At 42.8% G+C, this 24,297-nt stretch overlaps 1 protein-coding gene across 7 annotated transcripts; it reads right to left on the bottom strand.

The window, feature by feature from the left end:
* Positions 1–241: 241 nt before the first annotated feature.
* On the bottom strand, positions 242–22,602 carry LOC132217972 (zinc finger protein 286A-like). Of its 7 annotated transcripts, none has more exons than XR_009449056.1 (7): positions 22,548–22,591; positions 21,976–22,131; positions 20,970–21,058; positions 9,508–9,622; positions 7,517–7,604; positions 7,300–7,392; positions 242–314 (listed from the first exon to the last, which is right to left on the bottom strand). XR_009449056.1 is itself a non-coding variant. In XM_059668540.1 (7 exons), the coding sequence occupies exons 1-7, from the start codon at positions 22,552–22,554 to the stop codon at positions 292–294; spliced, it is 594 nt and encodes a 197-aa protein (XP_059524523.1). In that variant the 5' UTR covers positions 22,555–22,591; the 3' UTR covers positions 242–291. The 7 variants fall into 7 exon arrangements, 4 of the variants coding, with proteins under 4 accessions (XP_059524523.1, XP_059524525.1, XP_059524524.1 ...); XM_059668540.1 differs by having other exon boundaries at positions 7,517–7,627; XR_009449057.1 differs by lacking the exons at positions 242–314; positions 7,517–7,604 and adding exons at positions 5,074–5,700; positions 20,752–20,879 and having other exon boundaries at positions 21,976–22,262; positions 22,548–22,602.
* Between the last annotated feature and the right edge of the window lie 1,695 nt (positions 22,603–24,297).

Raw genomic sequence — 24,297 nt, 5'->3', positions numbered from 1 at the left:
AAAAGATATTAATTTTTTAAAAACAACAACTTGTTAATCTTCACCTTGAATTACCAGTAAGGAGTGCTGTGAGAATTAAACCTGTTTCCCAGATCAGATTGGCAGGGCTGCATGAACCTGACAGTTTCCATGAACTTGGGGAATGCAAGTTGAAACTACCTCCCTGGAGGACACTCTGGCAATATGTATAACAATGAAGTGTCCTTCCCTTCGAATGTACCTAGAAATCTGTCCAAAAGTGAGCTCACGGGGAGGGAGCTTCAGGAGGGCCGGTGAGGTGCAGAGATGGTGTCACTGAAGAGTCCTGTCTTGAGCTGAATTTAAAAAAAAAAAAACAACACGTTTTTATTAATTTGTTTTTCAGAGAGTGTGGAAGGGAGAGAGAGAGAGAGAGAGAGAGAGAGAGAGAGAGAGAGAGAGAGAGAGAGAGAAAGAGAGAGAGAGAGAGAGCCATTGATGTGAGAAATATCTATCAGTTGCCTCCCACACACACCCTGAGCAGGAATCGAACCGGTAACATTTCAGTGCAACCTTTTGGTTGACTGGTTGGTTTTAGTTGGGAGCTGGGGAGCTCTGAAGAGAGCTCCAGGCAAGAGTAGCAACAGAGTCATGAGATGAGCTGGTCAGGGGACCGTCCCTTTAGGGGGCTGCAGAGGACGCACACCGAGACTAGGCAGGGAGGACTGGTGGAGGCCTGGTCATACAGTCCTGCTGGCTGTGCCAGGGGACGCTGACTTTATTCCGTACACCAGGGCCCCAAAGCTTTGTCTGTAAAGTACCAGAGGGTGCTACAAAAGCAGCCACGGACAGTGTATAATGTGTGGGCGTGGCTGTGTTCCAGTGGAAATAGCCTGTGACGTGGCAAGAGCTTGCGTGCCCATAACAGAGGATGGGCGGCCCCACCAGTGTTCCTTGGAGAGCAGCAAAGAACATTGATGAGGGGGAAGCTGATTGAATGATTCTCTCATCACTGATGTTTTTCTCTCTCTCCCCCTTCCTTTCTGAAATAAAAACAAATACATATAAAAAATGCCCGAGTAAACAGTATTATTGTTATTATTTTTTAATCCTCATCTGAGGACATGCTTACAAATAGAAAGGGAGAGAGAGAGAGAGAGAGAGAGAGAGAGAGAGAGAGAGAGAGAGAGAGAAACATCAATCGGTTAACTTACTGGAGATCAAACCCACAACCTCCCAGGTAGGTACCCCGTGCAGGAATCAAACCTGCAACCTTTTGGTGCACAGAATGATTCTCAACCAACTGAGTCACTCCAGCTGGACAACAGTAAACATTATTAACTTTTAAAAACTTCAAACCTTGAGAACATGCCTTTTTAATGTTCTGGATTGATGAAATAGGACATATTCATAAAGCAATGCTAGTCATGTCACAGTATGATGGTTGTCTTGAAGATAACCACTCATGAGATAGTTTGAGTTGTGAGCTGAACTAGCCATCTTTTTCATGGACCACATATTTCTGGAAAGAACACCTGACAGACAAGTTATGTTACCCGTGTTGGATATTTGGCAGATATTTTCTATAGATGAATGAAGTGAGCCTGTCACGTCAAGAAAAACAACTGACAGTGTTTGATAAGATTTGAGCTTCCAGTAATAAATTACAATTTTGAAAAACATTTAACTACCATTGATAGATAGCCTGATAGCTAGTCAGGGGCCGACAGCTGGTATTCGGAATACTTAAAATTGACTTTTCTGACAATGTCAGTGGTGACATCGAAAATTGTCTAAAATACCTTTATTAATTTGAGAGAGGGAAAGAGAGAAACATCAATTTGTTGTTCCACTTACTTATTGGCTAGTCCTTGTATGTGCCCTGACTGGGGATCAAGCCCACAATCTTGGTGTATCCAATGATGCTATAACCAACTGAGCTGCCTGGCCAGGACTGTTATTTTTTAAATATTGTATAATGTAATGTGCCAATATTTGGACGATCTCCATAACTCAGTGGACCAGTATTTTCCAAAATATCAATTGGGGTTTTTTTTTCATATATTGATTTCTGAGAGGAAGGGAGAGATAGAAACATTAACACCAGAAAGACTGAAACTTAGTATATACCTATATTGCCCAAAAGCAGTCAAAATGACTGCATTGTGAAAGATTAACTAATGTGTAAAGAAATTTGTTTAAAATTAAGTTTTAATATTTTGTATATTATTTAGTTATATAACAAGTTATTAACAAGTAAATACAGTTATATAACAAGTAAATATTAACAAAAAAATTTACTTCACTTGGAAAAATAATTTATGATTTGTACATTTTATGCAAATGAAAGTGGAAATCTTTTTATGTGTACATCTTCCGCAAACATACTTTTGACATTTTCACATATATTATTTGTTTTGTTGTTGTGGCAAAGTTGTACTTGACAAATTTGGCGTTTGTTAAAATGGGTTGCATTTGATGATGTTGCAGTTGATCTTTGTGGGTCTTCATGTTCTGATAAATTTTTCTGTCTTCCAGCTCTGTATTCGGTGGAAAGCTGTTCTGCTAATTGAAACAAGAACTCTTTTCGTTCTATTTGTATTCCTGTCGTTTCTTTGTAAAAGATCCAAGCATTTATAGCAGCCAAATCTAAAATATCGAAAAATATTTGGAGGGGCCATCTACGAGAACTAGCTTTTACTGTGTATTTTCTGGCCATTTGATCCGCCATATGAACTCCAAATTTTGTGCTGTTATAAAATTGAATAGGCCCTAACCGGTTTGGCTCAGTGGATCGAGCGTCGGCCTGCAGACTGAAAGGTCCCAGGTTCGATCCCGGCCAAGGGCATGTACCTTGGTTGCGGGCACATCCCCAGTAGGTGTGCAGGAGGCAGCTGATCCATGTTCCTCTGTCTTCGATGTTTCTAACTCTCTATACCTCTCCCTTCCGCTCTATGAAAAATCAATAAAATATATTAAAAAAAATTGAATAGATTCCGGTAACATTTTTTTATTACTTTTATCAATTTTCACAAATTTATGCTTAGAACTTAGAACAGCTACTCTTTTATTTGGTTTGCTTTTATATATTGTAAGAACACAATTCTCTGATTTATATAGCAGAGTGGAAAAACGAGGCATGTTATCCTTCGTTTGTTTGGCTGCTTTGGGTAGTTCTCTTTTGTTTCCTCTAATAGTTCCAACTAGAGTTGTTTGTTTGGCCAATAATTTTGTTGCGAGTGACATGCTAGTGAAAAAGTTATCAGTCGTGATATTTCTTCCACAGCCTGTATATGGCTAGACAAGTTTCAGAACAACGTGTTCACTGAGAAGCACTGACAATGGTTGTTGTTCATCTTTCCCCAAATAAGGAAAACCATTCAAAACATATTTGCTACTAACATCTGATGCAAGCCAGAATTTGATGCCAAATTTGTTGGGTTTATTAGGCATATACTGTGTAAACCTGCACCTGGCTTTTGACGGAAATAATTGCTCGTCAACTGTTATATTTTGCCCTGGTTGATAGCAAGCTTGACTATTTTCAATGAACTTGTCCCCTACTTCCGAAACCAAGGCAAACTTATTTGTTTGTAGGTGCCTACTTCTTTCGGTTCTTTTGTCAAAACGAATAAATCGTAGGATTTGCTTGAACTTTTCTCTCGCCAGTTTTCCTGAAGAATTCGGGACCCCACTTTGCTGACCATAAATAACTGAGTTTTAAATTTTTTGCCTCGTAGGCTCCACGAGCATATGAAATCCCAGTACATGTTCCCGGTAACGTTGTTGTCCAGTTGTTCCTCAGAATTCGGCGGCCTTCTTCCTCTGTGCACTTCTTTATGTTTGATAACATAGTTATCTACTATCAGCGAGAACGCACTGATAGGATTATCTGCCATAATGTTCCTTTCTGCGTAGCCTGTTGGCCCTTTCATACCCTTGAAAATACAAGTAGATGGTAACCTTCCAGGAATACCACCTTCATTAAATTTTGACCACACAGTACCATCGGCAGCTGTTTCGGTCTCCTGAAAGGTGTGTTCAGTTTCTTCATCAGAGTCTGAACTACTTAGCACCCTACACCTTTTCCTGGTCATATTGATGGCACTTTCCTTTTCATCATTGGTGATCGACTCTTCATCGCTATCTTCAGTGTCAGATATTTCACTTTGAATATAACCCGATTCATTTTCAGATGATAGTTCAGAATTTGTTGCATCTGATTCTATATCGGTGCACTCTTCACTTATGTTCGTTAGCTTTTCCAATAACTCCCTTCTATTCGACATTTCTTTCATGAATTTACGGAGCAAAAGAAATAAAATAAACAACTTATTAGAACAAGTATCACTGCATAAAGATTCGAATAACAAGTACTAGTTTAGCTTATTGAGCAACTGCAACTTATCAAGTATCGACAATTTATCATGTACTTGTATGTTATCATGTGACGGTAATCGAAAAAAAATGAAAACTGTTATTTCAATACAGAGCCGAACTGGTCATATAAGAAATTTACTCAATTCAATAATAAGAGTCATTTGATTATTTAAAATTTCCCCAAGCAGTCAAAATGACTGCTTTGAGGCAATATAGGTATAATATATATATATACCAGAAATGAAGGAGGGGGGAGGTAACTACAATTATTAATAAACACATTTATATATTGTACAAAAAGTAACAAAATTCTAAGACATTGTGTCCTTATATACATAATTGTTTTTCTAATTGAAATTAAAAAGCAGTCAAAATGACTTCCTTGGGCAATCTAGTGTGAATAATGAGGGAGAATCATTGATTAACTGCATCCTGCATACCCCTACTGGGGATTGAGCCTGCAACCTGGGTAAGTGCCCTTGACTAGAATTGAACCTGGGACCCTTCAGTCCGCAGGCCGACGCTCTGTCCACTGAGCCAAACCGGTTTCGGAATTTTTAAAATTCTCACCGAGCATATGTTTTTATTGATTTGGAGAGGAAGCGAGTGAGTAAGTGAAGGAGGGAGGGAGAGGGAGGGGAACAGGGGAACAGGGGAACAGGGAGAGGGAGAGGGAGAGGGAGAGGGAGAGGGAGAGGGAGAGGGAGAGAGGGAGGGAGGGGGAGAGAGAGAGAGAGAGAGAGAGAGAGAGAGAGAGAGAGAGAGACATTGATGTGAGAGAGAAGCATTGATTGAACCCACAACCTGGGTATGTGCCCTGACTGGAATTGAACCTGCGACCAGTTGGTGCTCGGGACAACGCTCTAACTGACCGAGCCACACTGGCAGTGTACTTTGGGGATCTTTTGACAATATCTACCAAAAGTGAACATGATCTACCCTCCAACCCAACAATTCTACTTAATGTATATATCCGACAGAAATGCATACATGTGCTCATCAAAAGAGAGAATATACATAAGCAGCATTACTCATATAGCTAAAAACTGGAACTACTCAAAAATCTAGTATACTGACATAATGAAAGACTATATAACAATGAGAATGAACTATAATTAAATGTTACAAAATGAATGTATCTCACAGTAATCTTTAGTGAAGGAAGTCAGGCACAAGAGTATATACAATATGATTCTGTTTATATAAAACTAAATCAAAACTAATCTGGGTATTAGAAGTTAGGATAAGGTTACTCTAGGAAGGAGGGCAGTGACTTAAAGAGGGCACAGGGTATTTCTAGGGGTGCTGGAAAGGTTGTTTCTTGATTCGGGAGCTGTGTTCAACTTGTGAAAATTCATGGACCTGTAGTTATATTTTTATTTATATTGAAAAAAAAGAAGAAAAAGAGGCAAAATGAAGCAAAATATTAGCATGTGTTTGATTTTTTTCTCGACTTTTATATATATTTAAATTGCTATCTTCATTTAAAATATTTTAAAAATAGTCCAGCTGGTGTGTCTCAGTGGTTGAGCTTCAACCTATGAACCAGGAGGTCAAGGTTTGATTCCTGGTCAGGGCACATGCCCAGGTTGCGGGCTCGATCCCCAGTAAAGGGCGTGCAGGAGGCAGCTGATCAATGCCTCTTTCTCATCATTGCTGTTTCTATCTCTCTCCCTTCCTCTCTGAAATTAATTAAATATATATATATATATATATATATATATATATATATATATATATATATATATGTGTGTGTGTGTGTGTGTGTATATATATATATATCCTATATAATAAAACCCTAATATGCAAATCGACTGAGAGGCGGAATTGCTGATGGCTATGACACACACTGCCCCCCAGAGGGAGGTGATTGGGGCTGGGCGGGCCAGCGGATGGTGCCAGACCACCAGCTGGGGGCCCCCTGCCCCCCAATTGCCCTGCCTGCTGGTCGCCCTGCAGATGGACCTGATCGCTAGTCAGGCCTAGGGACCCTACCCTATATACTGGGAACAGGTTCTTAGATTTAAAAATTAAAACCTGGCAAGGCTACTCTAACACTGAAAAAAACAGGATGATGCAGTGATGACATGCATGGGCTCTGGCTTGCACATTTTGTGCTCAACCCTGATTCTGACACTTATAATAACTGTGTGACAAAGCCAATTAGTTACTTAACTTCTCTCTGCTTCAGTTTTCCACCCATAAGATGGGGAAAATGGTACTACTGCCACAGAAGGATCATGCTATGTACTATTTTTTATAATTAGGGCAAAAAAATGTAGCTGCCCATACAACAGTAAGATGCCTTTCACCTGTGGGAAAAGTATGGTCATTGGTGCATGCAGCAGCCTGGATTGCGAGAGGGATGTCTGACTGCCGGTTTAGGCCCGACATCCCCTGAGGGGTCCTGGATTGTGAGACAGTCCTCTCACTCTTGCACCCCTCTGTGGGAGGTGACCGGGCGGGCAGATCAGGGGATGGTGCTCCCCCCTCCCCCGCCAGCCACAGGCCTCCCTCAGCGGGAGGCAACTGGGCCAACAGGGGAAGGCGCCTCCCCCATCACCCTGCCACTGCCGCTGCCGCCAGCCTCCCTCTGCAGGAGGCGACTGGGTCGCTGATCAGGGGACAGTGCTGGCTGGCACAGGCACCCCATCACACCGCTGCTGGTCACTGCTGCTTCCCCCCACCCCCTTCCCGCCCCATCACCATCCCTTCCCTCTGCCCACTGGCATGCGCCTTGGCTGGCCTGGTGCCACCTGCTCGCCTGCCCGGCCCCCCTGCCGACTGGTGGTTCCCTCGTTTGGTCGATTTGCATATTACGCTTTTATTATATACGTCCTATATCATAGGATAAAGCATGTAGGCACTGCTAATATAGTCTTTCTTAAGCACCGAAAAGTGCCAATTCTTCACTGTCCTGCGGGGCTATTATTTCCGAGGACTCCCATCTATTTGACTCACCTGAATAGCTGCTTCTGGGGACTTTTCTCTCAAGCATCAATGTTTCCTTTCCATTCTCCAAATTGTAGTTCTCAGGCTTGGAAACTGGAAGCCCTGCTCAAAACAAAGAAAGGAAGAAAGAAAGAAATGGGACTAACTAATAGCTATTTGTGATGGGCAAACATCTATCGTAGAGCATAGTGCCAAATCCCTGATCTACAAAGAGGATGGGAATTACAGGAAGATCTGGAGTGAGGGAAGATGGACCTCCACATGAAGCTTAAAACATCTGCAGGAATCTGGGCCTGGTAAGGAGTTTCTATGCACTGGAAAACACAAGTGTTCATGCCTGTCAAAAGAGGAGAACTTATCTTTCTTCACTGAGGCCGTTCCAGAGAGACGCTGCAGACCAATCCTCAGCTTAGGGAAGGAACTGGAGAAAACAGGACCCCAGGGGCAGCACCACACGTTGGGACTGCGGTAACTAGAATTTTTGTCTTCTGCTTTTCCTTTCTTCCTTCTTTAGCTACTAGAACCCACTTTCGTAGGGAATTTATTACATGAGGTTGGGGAGGGGCTAACATAGTTCTTACCACATCCATACAAACACATAAATGCACTTGTACACGTGTGTGCACACACATGCACACAGGTACACACAGGCTCCAAACTGCCCAGAGTAACCTATTTCCCTGGCTCTAGTCGTTGTTTCATTAACCAACATGTGACCCTCTTTGCTGAAACTCCTAGGATAAAAGCACTGCCTTTTTTCCCTTAGTTCTCTAATTGGAAGAATAATATAAACCTAGAGCTACTAAAGGCCATCTTTGCCACATGGGGAGACCCTAGGAATAAAGCCAGTAGGGCAAAGCCAAGCCACAGGATTTAAAAAAGAAAAAAGAAATTCCTGGTTATATATTGGATTCCCTGAATCAAGATTTTTCCCACGTGGGGAATGGAATCCAATACCTAAACTCTACCTAAACCCACCTCTCTTCATTAACAGAAGCCTTCATCGCCAGGGGATGGGCTCCAACACTGTTACCTGAGGAAAGTGGCGGAAACCCAGTGCAGCTGGGAGAAGTATTCACCCCTGGAGGAAAGGTAGGGATACGTATGAGGCCCAGCATTATGACTGAAGGAAGACAGAAATATTTATAAGTCCAACTTAATCCAGGTTCACAATGCCTACGTAAGAGCAAGCTTAATCAGATAAAAAACACCCCATCTTTCCCACCTCCCATCAATATGCCAATGGATTTAACTGTTTTGTAGAAAGACAGGTAAATAACCCAATTTAACTTCAAAAGCCACATTTTGAAGGCAGAGATGAGCAATAACATTTGGGCTACAGTACAGAAGCAAACATATGTTGTAGTATTCATATTCACCTTGATGATACTTCCAGATCATGGTGTGGGGCAATCAAGTACAAGTAAAAAGCCAAAGTCTTACTGCTGCTGAGAAAGTGCAATTTAGTTCTATCAAAGGACTACCAATAGAGAAAGTAACTATGGAGGAGCACCAAAATCTATATACAAATACCATCCAATCTTTTCGAGTCCTGAGCTGCGCATATGAAAAGCACAACGTTAAGTAGACCACAACAGCTGGGGGGTAACATGCTGAGGACAGACTTTAGAAATGACAGATTTCTAGAAAGTGAGGCTGTACTTATCCCATATCAGTATCGACAAGCTGTTAATGTGGGCTTTTAGTTGAAAATTCATAAGGCCACAAACTTCAAAGAAGAGAAATACCTTAAAAAGTAATTTGCCCTCTCTAGGGGTAAGCACTGCACCTTAGGGGTAAGGGGAAAACGAAAACAGAACCATCTGAAAAAAAAAAAATTAGGCAGGATCAACGGTTACTCAATTCCAAAAGATACCCAGGAAAATGTTATCTCTTTTAAAAAATAGATTAATTTACTTAACTTACAATACATATGGTGGTTTTTTTTTAATCAATGGAAAAAAAGAAGACTCCCTGCCCCCTAAGCTAGTGTGAATTAGGTTTCTGTCACTTCAATCCAAAAAATCCTAATACAAAACAAGCATAGGCAGTTCACCAAGAACCTAGAACAGGAATAGATTTGTCTCTGGGTCCAACAGGATTCAGACTTTATGACTCCTGAATGGAAAAGCGAAGGCTTTGTGAAGCTATTTCACTGTCAATAAGGAATGCTGTCCCTGAGCAGACTGCAGAGTCACAATGAGAAGCCGTCCTTACAGAGCGAGACCAGGTTCCTATAGTTCTCCAGCATCACGTCCCTCTGTGCAGGATCCAGCTTCCCCCACTCCTCGGGGGTAAGGTCCATGGCCACATCCTTGAATGTCACGGACGCCTAAGACACAAAACATACTTCTGTTCACCATCTTTCACTTGACAGCATCCCTCGCCCCCCGCAGTTCTGGTGGCCCTGGAGCAGAGCGACTGAGTACACCTAAAGTGACAGCGATACATGACAAGTGTTCTAATAGTATTCAGAGTCTGAATATTCTATGTAAAGCCACTGGCATCAGTTATGTGCCATGCGCGCTCTGCTAGGTTCAATATGAGAGTTTCTCCATTGAGAGACATCACTTTTCTGGGAAATAAAGAGTTAAAAATAAAACATGAACTAATGAGTTGACAATGCAGTTTGGCAAAGTAGACAAAATAGAGGAGGAAAAAAAGCCTGTCTGCATAACTCTCCTTGTGCGTCCTCAATAAAAACTTGAAGACTCAATCTAGCCAATCAGAAGATGAGTTGAAATACAGACCTTATTAGTGGATAAGTCATGGAATGAAATAAATGACTGGCAGTGAGCACCAAATCCAATTAAGCACGGAAATAATTTAAAGCAAAAAGCAGTAACTGAAAAATGATGGCAACAGACTGAGTAAGGGAACAGAAAGAACTGAGGTTTATGTGTAAATACCATAGAATTAAGTTTCTATAAGACAAAAAAAATACAAAACTGTAAGGAGGTGAACACATATAAGTATTATTATATGCCTTTTTGTTTACTTATTTAAAGAATATGAAGTTTATTTTTACTTTTTAGAGAGTGAGGGAGAGAAAGAACAAGAGCGAGAGAGCGAGAGAAACATTGATGTGCTACAGACACATCGATCCCTTGTCTCCTGTATGTGCCCTGACTGCAACCTAGGTATGTGCCCTGACCATGAAATGAACCCGTGACCTCTGGTGCATGGACGACACTCCAACCAACTGAGCCATACCAGCCAAGGCATTACATGCCTTTTAAAATAAAACCATACAGAATGTGAATAATATTGCAAGGTTATTGAAATAAATATATATCAAATGCCTTAACTGGATAGAAAACACCTATTTAAACATTCATGAAGCATTTGCAAAAGTAACAAAGTAAATTTAAATAGATTCCAAGCATAAATAGAACAGAGCAAAAACTGATAATTGAAATAAACATCCGAATGTCAAAATAATAAAATGCAAAACGAATGCCAAATCACTAAAACTGTACTCAGAGGTGATTTCATAGCTTTAAACACTTCCATTTCATTAAAAAATAATGCAAATAAATTAGCAAAGCATACAGGTCAAGTTAGAGAAAGAACAACAAACTAAGAGAAACAAAGAATTACAGGATAAAAGCAGAAATTAAAGGTGGGGGGAGACAAGAACAATAGGTTAGCTGGGAGGTCTAAATAAGGTCAGTAGGTTGTAGTACTGTATCAATGCTAGTGTCCTGATTTTGGAAAATGAGAATAAAGTGAGGTAAAGTGTTATCTTTTGGAGAATATGAATGGAGGGTAAATCCTAACCCTAACCCTAGTAGGTAAGAAATCTTTCTACCATTTACATTTCTTTAAACCTTAAATTATTTCAAAATAGTTTTCAAAAACGGAAATAATCAGAGACTTAAAAACATACAACAATCATCCTTGGAAAATAAAATAAAATGTAAATCTCTAAGTAGACAAGGAATTTTGAGGAAAAATGACTGAGATCTTACAGCCTGCATACCCCCAGCTAAATTGACACTCAATGAAAATTAACTTCCAGACGATTAGAAGAAAAAAATCGGGACACAACTGCAAACCAATGCACAAAAGACAGAAACACACACACAAGAAACAAGGAAAGCATAGTAAATAGAACTATAAAAATCACATGGCAAAAAAAATTTGAAACATACGATCATATTAATGCGAATGAGTTAATTTCCCTTTAAAAAAAACAGTAAACTTTTTTTTTTTTTAATTGATTTCAGAGAGAAGGGAGAGGGAGAGAGAGAAACATGGATTGGCTGCCTCCTGTTCATTTTCTACTGGGGATTGAGCCCCCAACTCAGGCATGTGTCCTGACCAGGAATCAAACTATTGACCTCCTGGTGCATGGGACAACACTCAGCTAACTGAGCCACACTGGCCGGGTGAATTAATTTCCCTTAAAAAAAAGCCAAATCCTGTTTATACCATAACCCTCCTAAAAACACCCCAAAGTTGGGGACTGGCAGTGGGAGAAATCAAAGGAAACATTACATGTCTGAATATAGGAGTGCACGTTCACCAAGAGCATATGGAGAGATATACTGGGAAATCAAACTGTTACCCTCAGTAGGGAGAAGAAGGGGACTGAATTTGAGGAGGAAGTAATATTAGTTTTACATTTATATATGTCTGTGCTATTCACCTGGTTACAACCAACTAAGAATTAAAACTTTAATACTTTTAAAAAATTGAATACACGAAACACACAGTCCAGGCAAAGCATCACACCACACCTAATGCAATGCAAAAAGGACAAAAGTTTTTAAAAATTTCCATAAAAGGTTTAATCTATCCGAGGCTCTAACAGTCTTGAATCTAACATCAAAGTGTTCCTCTGGCACTTGTAGTTGGATTTTCCTTGGCTACTATGCTGGCCAGTGAGTTCAGGTAGGATTAATTGTATCTGACTCATGGGTGGTATGTGTACTTCCATGTGTGTGTGCAGGTATATTCCATAGGTCTGTCCAAATTGGTCCAAGAATGGGCCTAATAGCCGTTAAAGAGTTAACCCCTGGACTTCTGCTGGAATGACCAGGAGGGAAGCTGCCCTTTGTCTGGGGTCTTCAGCGTGGGAAGCTGTAAGCCTAGATGTGGTAGGGGCCAGCACTAGGAAGAAAGCTTGCTTGAGAGGAAAACCCACGGAGAGAAAAGAAGTCAGTGAAATGGAGGAAATAGGTCCTAATATTATTACTTGAGCTTATTTCTAGTTAGACCTGGATTTCTCAGTCATGATAGCCCATAAATACCTTTTTTTTTATTGCTTAAAGTATTACAAAGGGTATTACATATGTATCCATTTTATCCCCCCGCCCTAGACAGTCCCCTAGCCTCCCCTATCACCCAGTGTCTTATGTCCATTGGTTATGCTTATATGCATGCATACAAGTCCTTTAGTTGATCTCTTACCCCCCTACCTCCTGCCCCCCAACCCTCCCCGGCCTTCCTGCTGCAGTTTGACAATCTGTTTGAGGCAGCTCTGCCTCTGTATCTATTATTGTTCAAAAGTTTATAATGGTCTCTATTATCCATGAATGAGTGAGATCATGTGGTATTTTTCCTTTATTGACTGGCTTATTTCACTTAGCATAATGCTCTCCAGTTCCATCCATGCCGTTGCAAATGGTAAGAGTTCCTTCCTTTTTACAGCAGCATAGTATTCCATCGTGTAGATGTACCACAGTTATCTAATCCATTCATCTACTGATGGGCACTTAGGCTGTTTCCAGATCTTAGCTATGGTGAATTGTGCTGCTATGAACATAGGGGTGCATATATCCTTTCTGATTGGTGTTTCTGGTTTCTTGGGATATATTCCTAGAAGTGGGATCACAGGGTCAAATGGGAGTTCCATTTTCAGTTTTTTAAGGAAACTCCATACTGTCTTCCATAGTGGCTGCACCAGTCTGCATTCCCACCAGCAGTGCACAAGTGTTCCTTTTTCTCCACATCCTCTCCAGCACTTGTCGTTTGTTGATTTGTTGATGATAGCCAGTCTGACAGGTGTGAGATGGTACCTCATTGCTGTTTTGATTTGCATCTCTCGGATGATTAGTGACTTTGAGCATGTTTTCATATGTCTCTTGGCTTTCTGAATGTCCTCTTTTGAAAGGTGTCTATTTAGGTCCTTTGCCCATTTTTTGATTGGATTGTTTATCTTCCTTTTTTTAAGTTGTATGAGTTCCCTATAAATTTTGGAGATTAGGCCCTTATCAGATATGTCATTGGCAAATATGTTTTCCCACACAGTGGGTTTTCTCGTTGTTTTGTTGATGGTTTCTTTTGCTGTGCAGAAGCTTTTTATTTTGATGTAGTCCCATTTGTTCATTTTTTTCTTTAGTTTCAAGTGCCCTAGGAGCTGTATCAGTGAAGAAATTGCTTCGGCATATGTCTGAGATTTTGTTGCCTTTGGATTCTTCTAGAATTTTTATGGTTTCCTGTCGTACATTTAAGTCCTTTATCCATTTCGAGTTTATTTTTGTGTATGGTGTAAGTTGGTGGTCTAGTTTCATTTTCTTGCATATATCTGTCCAATTTTCCCAACACCATTTATTGAAGAGACTATCTTGGCTCCATTGTATGTTCTTGCCTCCTTTGTCAAATATTAATTGAGCATATTGGTTCGGGCCGATTTCTGGGGTCTCTATTCTATTCCATTGATCTATATGCCTATTCTTGTGCCAGTACCAGGCAGTTTTGAGAACAGTGGCTTTGTAATACATCTTGATATCTGGTATTGAGATCCCACCTACTTTGTTCTTTTTCAGGATTGCTGCAGCTATTCGGGGTCGTCTTTTATTCCAGATGAATTTTTGGAAAGTTCGTTCTAGATCTCTGAAGTATGCTGTCGGTATTTTAATGGGAAGTGCGTTGAATTTATAGATTGCTTTGGGTAGTATGGACATTTTAATGATGTTGATTCTACCAATCCATGAACATGGTATGTTCTTCCATCTGTTTATGTCTTCCTCTATGTCTTTTTTCAACGTCCTGTAGTTTTCTGAGTAGAGGTCTTTTACCTCTTTAGTTAAGTTTATTCCTAGGTAGCTTAATTTTTTTGGTGCAATGGTAAACGGGATTGTTTTTATAATCTCTCTTTCTGAAAGCTCACTATTGGTGTATAGAAATGCCTCAGATTTCTTGGGGTTAATTTTGTATCCTGCTACATTGCCAAATTCATGTATTAAGTCTAGTAGCTTTTTGATGGAATCTCTAGGGTTTTGTATGTATAATATCATGTCGTCTGCAAATAAGGACAGTTTTACTTCCTCTTTTCCAATTTGGATGCCTTTTATTTCTTCTTCTTGCCGAATTGCAATGGCTAACACTTCCAGTACTATGTTGAACAGGAGTGGTGAGAGTGGGCATCCCTGTCTTGTTCCTGTTCTTAGGGGAAATGGTGTTAGTTTTTGTCCGTTGAGTATGATGTTGGCTGTGGGCCTGTCATATATGGCTTTTATTATGTTGAGGTATGATCCTTCTACTCCCACCTTGCTGAGAGTTTTTATCAAAAATGGGTGTTGAATTTTGTCAAATGCTTTTTCTGCATCAATTGATATGACCATGTGGTTTTTTTTCTTTCAATTTGTTTATGTGATGTATCACGTTTATTGATTTGCGGATATTGTACCATCCTTGCATCCCTGGGATAAATCCTACTTGGTCATGGTGTATGATCTTTCTGATGTACTGCTGGATCCGATTTGCTAAGATTTTGTTGAGGATTTTGGCATCTATGTTCATGAGGGATATTGGCCTGTAATTCTCTTTCATTGTGTTGTCTTTACCTGGTTTTGGTGTTAGGGTGATGCTGGCTTCATAGAATGAGCTTGGAAGTGTTCCTTCCTCTTGAATTTTTTGTACTAGTCTGAGGAGGATAGGTTTTAGTTCTTCCTTGAATGTTTGGTAAAACTCCCCTGTGAAGCCATCTGGTCCTGGGCTTTTGTTTGATGGAAGCTTTTTGATGACTGCTTTAATTTCTTCCATAGTTATTGGCCTGTTGAGATTTTCAGATTCTTCCTGATTGAGTTTTGGAATGTTGTATTTTTCTAGGAATTTGTCCATTTCCTCCAGGTTGTCTAGTTTGTTGGAGTAAAGCTGTCCATAGTATTTTTTAACAATCATTTGTATTTCTGTGGGGTCTGTTGTTATTTTGCCTCTATCGTTTCTGATTTTATTTATTTGGGTCCTCTCTCTCTGCTTCTTGGTGAGTCTGGCTAGAGGTTTATCAATCTTGTTTATCCTTTCAAAGAACCAGCTCTTGGTTTCATTGATTTTCTGTATTGTTTTTTTGGTCTCTATGTCATTTATTTCTGCTCTAATCTTTATTATCTCCTTCCTTCTGCTCACTCTGGGGTTTTCTTGTTGCTCTCTTTCTAATTCTTTGAGTTGTAGAGTTAGATGATTTACTACCATTTTTTCTTGTTTTTTGAGATAGGCCTGTAGAGCTATAAACTTCCCTCTCAGGACTGCTTTCAATGTGTCCCATAGGTTTTGGATTGTTGTGTTTTCATTGTCATTAGTTTCCAGGATGTTTTTAATTTCTTCTTTGATCTCATTGGTAACCCAATCAATATTTAATAGCATGCTATTCAGCTTCCAGGTGTTTGAGTATTTTGGGTTGTTTTTATTGTAGTTTATTTCTAATATTATGCCATCGTGGTCTGCGAAGACGCTTTTTATGATTTCAATCTTCTTGAATTTGGGGATACTTTGCTTGTGACCCAATATGTGGTCTATTTTTGAAGATGCCCCATGAGCACCTGAGAAGAACGTATATTCTCTGGCTTTGGGGTGAAGTGTTCTGAAGATGTCTATTAAGTCCATCTGATCTAGTGAGTCATTTAGGATTGCTGTATCTTTGCTGGTTGTTTGTCTATAGGACTTATCCAGTGCTGTCAATGGTGTATTAAAGTCCCCTACTATGATTGTATTGTTGTCGATCTCTCCTTTGATATCTTCCAGGAGTTTTTTTTATGAATTTGGGTGCTCCTACATTGGGTGCATATATGTTTACCAGGGTTATATCTTCTTGTTGTATTGATCCCTTTAGTATTATGAAGTGGCCTTCCTTATCTCTTGTTAAGGCCTTCACTTTGAGGTCTATTTTGTCCGATATAAGTATTGCTACCCCAGCTTTCTTTTCCTTTCCATTTGCCTGAAAGATATTTTTCCATCCTTTCACTTTCAGTCTGTGTGAGTCCCTTCTAATGAGGTGGGTTTCTTGTAGACAGCAGATGTATGGGTCATGTTTTTTTATCCATTCAGCCACTCGATGTCTTTTGGTTGGAGCATTTAGTCCGTTTACGTTTAAAGTTATTATTGAAAGGTACTTGTTTGTAACCATTTCTTTTTTTGTGTGGCTGTTTTCTTTCTGAGCTTTTTATTTCTTATTTTTATACCAGTCCCTTTAGCATTCCTTGCATTGCTGGCTTGGTGGTGACAAACTCCCTTAGCCTTTTTTTGTCTGTGAAGCTTCTTATTTCCCCTTCAAGTTTGAATGATAGCCTTGCTGGATAGAGTATTCTTGGATTCAGTCCTTTGCTTTGCATCACTTTGTAAATTTCAGTCCATTCTTTTCTGGCCTGATGTGTTTCTGTTGAGAAATCATTTGACAATCTAATGGGAGATCCCTTGTATGTAACTTTCCGTCTCTCTCTTGCAGCCTGTAAGATTCTCTCTTTGTCCTGAACATTTGCCATGGTGATTATGATGTGTCTTGGTGTGGGTCTTTTCGGGTTCACCTTGTTTGGGACTCTCTGGGCTTGTGTGACTTTTTTCTTCCCCACCTCAGGAAAGTTTTCTGATATTATTTCTTCGAGTAGATTTTCTAATCCTTGTTCATCCTTCTGTTGTTCTGGTACTCCTATTATTCGTATGTTGTTTCGTTTCATGTTGTCCCAAAGCTCCCTTAGGCTCTCCTCCTGTCTTTTAATTTTTCTCTCCAATTGCAGTACATTTTGGGTGTGTTTTGCTTCCTTGTCTTCTAATTCACTAATTCGGTCCTCTGCTTCTCCTAGTCTACTGTTGATACTTTCAATGGTGTTTTTCATTGCAGCTATATCACTCTTCATTTCTTCTTGGGTCTTACTTAGGTTGTTGATTTTTTCATCTGTTTCTTCTAGCTTCTTCCATATGTTATCGATTTTTTCATCTGTTTCTTCTAGCTTCTTCCATATGTTATCGATTTTTTCATCTGTTTCTTCTTGCTTCTTGCAGAGGTTGTCGATTTTTTCCTCCATCCGGTTTATGCACTCTAGGATCCTTATTCTGAATTCTTTATCTGTCATGTTGCATGCCTCTGTATTACTTAGCTGCTTTTCTGGAGAGTCCTCCTTCTCTTTCCTTTGGGGGTTTCTTTGTCTACCCATGTTTGATCTCACTGACATATCTAGACGTTGAGTTGTTCAGTGGTTGCTCCCTTGGTGGCAGTGACTCCTTGGTCTGTGGTTGCTCTTCGGGCGGTTGCGGTAGCTGCTGCTCTTCAGTTGTCAGCAGCTCCTCTGGTGGGTGCTGTTCACAGCTGTGGTGGCTCTTCTGGCTGGTGGGGCGAGGTTTCACGTACAGCTGCTGTTCCTCAGCAGAGGATGTGGTGCTCAGGAGGTTGCTGTTGCTTGGATCTGCTGCGTTGATTTAAAGGCACAAAATACAACACAACAAGGCACCACATACCAGGCACTATACACAAATATATTCACGATATTAATAACCCCAATTAAAGGTGACCACCTGAATTAAGAGAATTAGGGGATAAGGAAGAAGGAAGAGAAAAAGATAAAAGAGAAAAAGGAAAAGAAAAGTAGGGACCAAAAAAAGGGAGTGCAAAAATGAAATTGGTTAAAAGGAGGGGGGGGGAAATAAAAGCGAGAAAAGAAAAGAAAAAAAAAAAAAAGAGCGAAAAGAGAGAATGAAGTGGAAGAGGGGAAGAGACTTTTTATATGAGGAGAATACTCCTATAGAACAGCCATTAATCCCAACAAATTCCAGCAACAGCTCCCTGGATATGAATGCAAACTAGAAACAACCAATAATATAACGATGAAAATAGAATGGTGAACACTAATCCCAAAATAAAATAAAGAAAAAATAAAATGGCACTTTAAAAAATGGTAAAATGGTAGCAGTAATAATACTGGTTAAAAATAAGAAGGTAGTAATTGAAAGGGTAAAATCAGGTGATGGAAAAAGAAGAAAAGAAAAAAAAAAAAGAACAGAAAAAAAAATGAAAAAAAATTGGTTTCTTAGTTAAAAAGTGAAAAAAGAAAAAAAATTGCAGTACTGAAGGTCCTTCGTTTCTTCTATTCTTCAGTGTGGCTCGCCTTAGACCTTCCAGGTATTCAGGAGAGTGTTGAGTTTCCCTGCGATATACTGTTCCTCTGTGTTGTAAACCACAGTCCTTATTTTAAAGCATGCCGCATTTATTTCCCAGACTGCCTTATTTTGTGTTTAGCAAAGAGTCAGTTTGTGGGTCAGCCTCTGGGTGGCAGTGTTCTGGCGTTGGCCTCTGAGGCTATAGGGCCTCTCTGTCCAGTGGAAGTTCACTGCCCAGAGCTGACTGCGTAATAGTTAGTTACCAGCGCTATGTTGTTGCTGGGATTGAAAATCCCCCTATAGGCCAGACCCTGTTAACTCCCAGGGACTGATCAGGTTATCTTAATCCTTGATCTCGTACAGGGTGGAATCTGGGTGTGGCTGTGCTCCTTGCCTGGGGGCTGGGGGGAGGAGTCTCATTCTCCGGAGAGGGTGGCTGCCCCAGTCCTGGGCTCAGGGGTGTCTCAGCACTCAATTCACTACCACCTCTCCCGGCTCCCCCTCTTTCCCCAGTCTCTCCCCAGATTCCACTCCTCAGCACACTCTCCCTCTCTTCAGCACAGGTGAGTGTCTGTATCCGAACTGTCCCATGAACAGGATTCAGTGAAAACAAACAAACAAATGCCGGCCGCGGAAACGGGGAAGGCTTGGTTTCTGTAAGCTTCTTCTCTTACCGGGACTGCATGGTCAGGTCAGCTCTTCAGGCTGCCCCCTTTAGGCTCAGTCCTCCGTGATCACAGAACCCAGCTCTCAATTTCCCTGGCGGCACCAGGAATCCCACGGTTCTCCTTTCCCCCGTCAGGGGCTGTGCCTGTCCTAAGGGACGCGGCTGTCTGCCACGCGGTCTCCCTCCGACTCTCTGGGCTCAGAGGTCTGGCAAACTTTCCTGCCCAAATCCCTGGTTTTTTTTACCTTTCCAGGGGAGTTCTGCTCTTCCCGGCTACAAACCCTCTCACCAGCTGAGCAATTTCGCCAATTCGGTGTGAGTGTTACTAGCTTCAGCTGCTCGCTCCATTTGCTCTGGGACACGACCTGGGACACCTCTGCCTATATCGCCGCCATCTTGGTTCTCTCTAAATACCTTTCCCTTACATCAGTTTGAGTTGAGTTTTATCATCTGCAACTTAAAGCTTCTTGACTAATAGTCTTCAATACTAATGTAAGGCAGTTGAGAAACCAATGAATTCAGGCAAGTATATAAGGACCCCAAGAAGTCACTTTTACAAACAGTACCAATGTACAATATGGACTTTTTACACTTGGAATCACAGTAGCAAAGAAAAAGGCTAATTTACGAATCGTGGGTTGTGGCATGCCACACACATCATGAAGAGCTCTTTTCTCTTACCTAACTTCTTTTAATAAAAATTTCAAACATACAAAACGTTGAAAGACCAATACATGAATCACCGATAGAGTATGACCACCATTTAAATTTTTTCTTTTTTTTCTTCTTTATTTCAGAGAGGAAGGGAGAGGGATAGACAGAGATAGAAACATCAATGATGAGAGAGAATCACTAATCAGCTGCCTCTTGCACACCCTCTACTGGGATAGAGCCCACAACCTGGCATGTGCCCTTGACCGAAATTGAACCCGGGACCTTTCAGTCTGCAAGCCAACACTCTACCCATTAAGCCAAATCAGCTAGGTCAACCACCACTTAAATTAAGTCTTAATATTTGCCTTTGTTAAGACAGATTGGAAAATTGTTTCACTTTCTAAACTTGTGCATTCATCATCTTGGAGGGCTGGATTTTAACTCTTTAAGTTAAGCCTTCCATAGGCTTTCCTATTCAAGTGCTCTTCTGAACTTTTGAGCACTTACTATTTTCATAACTCACTTCAGCTCTAAAGAAAGGTGCTTTCTTAATTTCTTACATAACAGTCATGTGTATGTTGATTCCCTTGCAGAAACATAAATGTTAAGATATACCCCGAAGATTAAAAATGGTGGCAGGGTAAGTGGATGCTACACAGACACGCTCCCAGGACCAAATTGGAATTACAACTAAAATACAAAAGAATCCTGAATAATCAACTAAAGATTAAGATATGCCCCATATGTTCTATTAAAATAGTTTCCTATGTTACCAAGCTCAGCAACTAGCACAATAGGCAAAGAAGGGTAATTACGCTACTTACCTGCCTGTTGACTGACAATAAGTATAACTAGATGGAGAAGATGCCATGGGTTAGCAGAAAACATTTTCTACTGAGTCCATTAGCCACCCGAGTAGTCTTAGATTAGAACTCAGCTCTCCAGATGGGCTCTAGTAGACAAAGGAACTTGACATCAAGAAGAAGGGTGCGCCTGTACTCTGAGAAATAAGGTGGAATTTCAATAATCAGTAAAGACTCACCTGGGATCTGGCTGTGAGGTGGAGAGCTGCCACTTCTCCCTTTTCTGTGCTCTTCTCTTGGGAATAGAAAGAATCCTGGAAAGACGTAGCTACGGGCAAGAAAGCGGTAACTGTGGGATCTAAATCTATGCTGTGCTTCAGATTTACAAGACAAAGATTCCTCCCTCTAGGAATGATGCTCCCGCAGATACTGCACCTGAAGGCAGCCCAGACAACCCCTGACCCTGGGGTCATGGAGAAAGTCCAGAACATTGCCACTCGGACAGAACACCTACGGGCAGGTGGCACTCTCTCATCGAGAAATGAGGATAAGCCAGTTTATTTCCAACCTTAATGTACATTAAATTAATATAAGAAAAATAGGCTCAGTTCTCAAAAATCACCCTGCAAGCTTATTTACATGTAGATCACTAGATCCCCCTTCCTAATAATTGCTACTAGTAGTTGGGTCTGAGGTGCACTCCAGAAATCTCATGAGCAGGCCATGGGTCAGGAGAAAACATTTTCTACTGAGTCCATTAGAAAAGGCTGACATGAGGTCACAGACCAAACTTCAAGAAAGACCAGGCTAGTCACCTACCGACCTCCGCGCCTGTTCTCTATGATGCAAAACAGCAGTATCTGGGCGACGGACATAATAGGAATGTTGTGCCACGGGAATGACAGAGGTGGGGAGATATTTTCTGCCAGCCAAATAAGCTACGTTCCCAGACTCACTGACAGCTGGGGGAAAAGAACGTGGGAGAAAAAGTGACTGAGGCTGTGCTCTGGCCTGAGCTGCTAACATTTTGGGGTGGCTTTCCAGGACCCACTGTGCACCAGCTCAGGGGGAGAGGGGGTCCCCCACACCAAGCCCTGCATTCTCATGCAAGGAGCCCAGCCATGCCCCAGACAAAGGAGACTGGCAGCGCCGCCCGCCAAGGGCCACCTCCCCGGGGGCAGCCCATTTCCTTTCGGGGAGGAAGGGCCCCTTCCGCACACAGTCCAACAGCCCCAAAACTCTCACCTCTCTTCTCGGGCATCGCGGCCCAATCTGCCTCCATGATCCCCAATCCTCCCGGTTCCGAAGATTCGGAGCTCCTGTCTCCCCGCTCCTCAATCTGGACCTCTCGGCACGTCACAGCGAGAAGCCCCGTCCTCCCGCCGGCCGGCCCTCGGGGCGCTGCGGAAAGGCCGGGTCAGGTCAGGCCCCGCTTCTTCCTCGGTCCAGGGCCGTCGGCACCTGGATCCCGCGGGGGGCCAGGTCCCCCAGACCGATCCTCGGCTGCCTGTTCCGGCCGCTCGGCACTGTACCTGCGGGGACCGAGCAGCTTGGAGGAGATGGCGCCGGGTTCGGGCTCTCTCTGAAGCCCGCGCCGGCCCGCGCCCCGCCCGTCGCGCCCGCCAGCACCGCGCTCGCACCCGCGTCCCCGGGAGGCGGCAGCCGCCGGAGGGAGTCCGGCCGGAGCGGGAGATGGGCTCCTGGTCCGCCCTCGAGGCCCCTTCCACAAATGCGCGCTCCGGCCCCGGCACAGACTGCTGCCCCGGGGACCGCCACTGGAGCCGAGCGCTGAAAAGCGGCCTCCGAACCCCACTCACCTCCCATCCGGGCTTGACAAAGGCTCCGAACCTCTGGGGCCAGCTCGGAGCCGCGCATGCGTAAGAAGGGGATGGGGCGAGGCTCATCCAGCCCAGAACTAGGATTCCCAGAAGGCCCCGGGCACGGCCAGCCTCAGTTTCTCAGCAGGTGGGAGCACACGTGGCGCTGTCGGGGGTGGGGTGGGGGGTGGGGGTGGGAATTGGGGTCGGGATGTGAAGAAGCCGACCTGCTCCTTCTCGCGAGAGTACAGGCTGCATCAGCCACGTGAGGTCCATCGCCCTGGAGAGCGCTGACGTCAGGGACTCGGAGCCTAGTCTGTGCGGCGCGGCTCTGGAGGGACCAGGGTCCGGTGCTCAGAGCCGCCGAGGAGTTCCATCTGCGTTAACCTAACGTAAGATGTATGCGAGCAGCCTATGCCTTTTCCGTATATTTTACCTCAACACACTCCTTGGCCTTCAAATAACACGAAAGGGGTACTGTTAGGAACAGTGGGGTGTACAGGGACACCGATGTCCGTGCATCCATAGACGACTTGTAACACTGACAATTCACCAGTGAGGGAGAGAAGTGGAAAGTTTTCAAACAGTGCCAGTAAATCTGAGCAACATGTCCTTGTAAGCAAGCGTAACATCAACTTTATCAGAAGAGGCGGTTCCCTCAAAGCATGGTTAGTCTCTCCTCACCTACCCACCCCGACTCAATGTTTCAGCTGCCTCCTCTTCACACGCCCATTTGCAAAAGCAGGAGTGCGAATATCCTCAGCTCTTCTCCCACTGCGGTTACCGCCAAGTCCTGTTTCTTATTTCGTAAAGAACTCTCCCACCTGTCCATCTCTCTCTGGCCACTGGCTTTACCTTCGTTTTGGCCACCGCCCTTTCACTAGGGTGATGGTCAGCCTCCCAACTGATTTCTCTGACTCACTCAGCGTTGCTTTACACCAATCTGTTCTCCACCCTTTGCGGCCAGTGACCATCCTAAAGCAAGAACATAACAGCACTTTACTGCTTAAAACTTGTCAGTGGCTTTCCCACACCTTGGGGAAGGATGTTTTTTAGTTCCCACAGGATGGCCCCCTTTGTCCAGCTCCCATTGTCTGTGCCTCCTGGTATTCACACCCTTATTTACCCCCCTACCCACATCCCCCCACCATGCTCCCTGTGCAGCCCACATCCCTTCCCCTTAATGTGTTGCAAAGAGGGACCTGTAGGGAGAAACCAGGGGCAGGAACAGCTTTCTGGGCAGTGGATCCCCTAGAGGTCCTGCTGTGATCAGACCCCAGGACAGGGAAGGCAGGTGGAGATGGGGTTCCAGAGGGGTTCCTTATCTATGCCAATGGGAATCCTAGCCCTCAGGCTGTCACACCTTTTCCTCTGCAGTGGAGGTCTCAGCAGATCACACTGTATGTGTGTGTCTGGAGTGGAGGATTACAGGGGTAGAGAACCAACAAAACAGGGATCCGAGGCCTTCCTCCTGGTGACTGGGAACTGTCTTTATACTTTCCAGTCCTGAGCTCGGCACAGGAGAACAGAGAGGAGCTGACTGATGGGGTCCTCTACTCCATGCCCCTGGAGGAGGCACAGGTGCCCATACATCTTCCAGCGTGCAGCATGGCCGCAGGGTGAGTGCAGGTGCTGAGGTGACCCAGACTCCAGGGTCCCATATAGTCAAAGGGAGCCCGAGGTTCCAGAAGCTGCCCTGCTACTCCCCTAGGTCCCTCCTAGAGTCCAATTTCCAAAGGAATCTGGGGCC

Source organism: Myotis daubentonii, chromosome 16, assembly GCF_963259705.1.
Source record: "Myotis daubentonii chromosome 16, mMyoDau2.1, whole genome shotgun sequence".
NCBI classification, from domain to species: domain Eukaryota; kingdom Metazoa; phylum Chordata; class Mammalia; order Chiroptera; family Vespertilionidae; genus Myotis; species Myotis daubentonii.
This window is presented reverse-complemented; position numbering and strand designations above follow the sequence as displayed.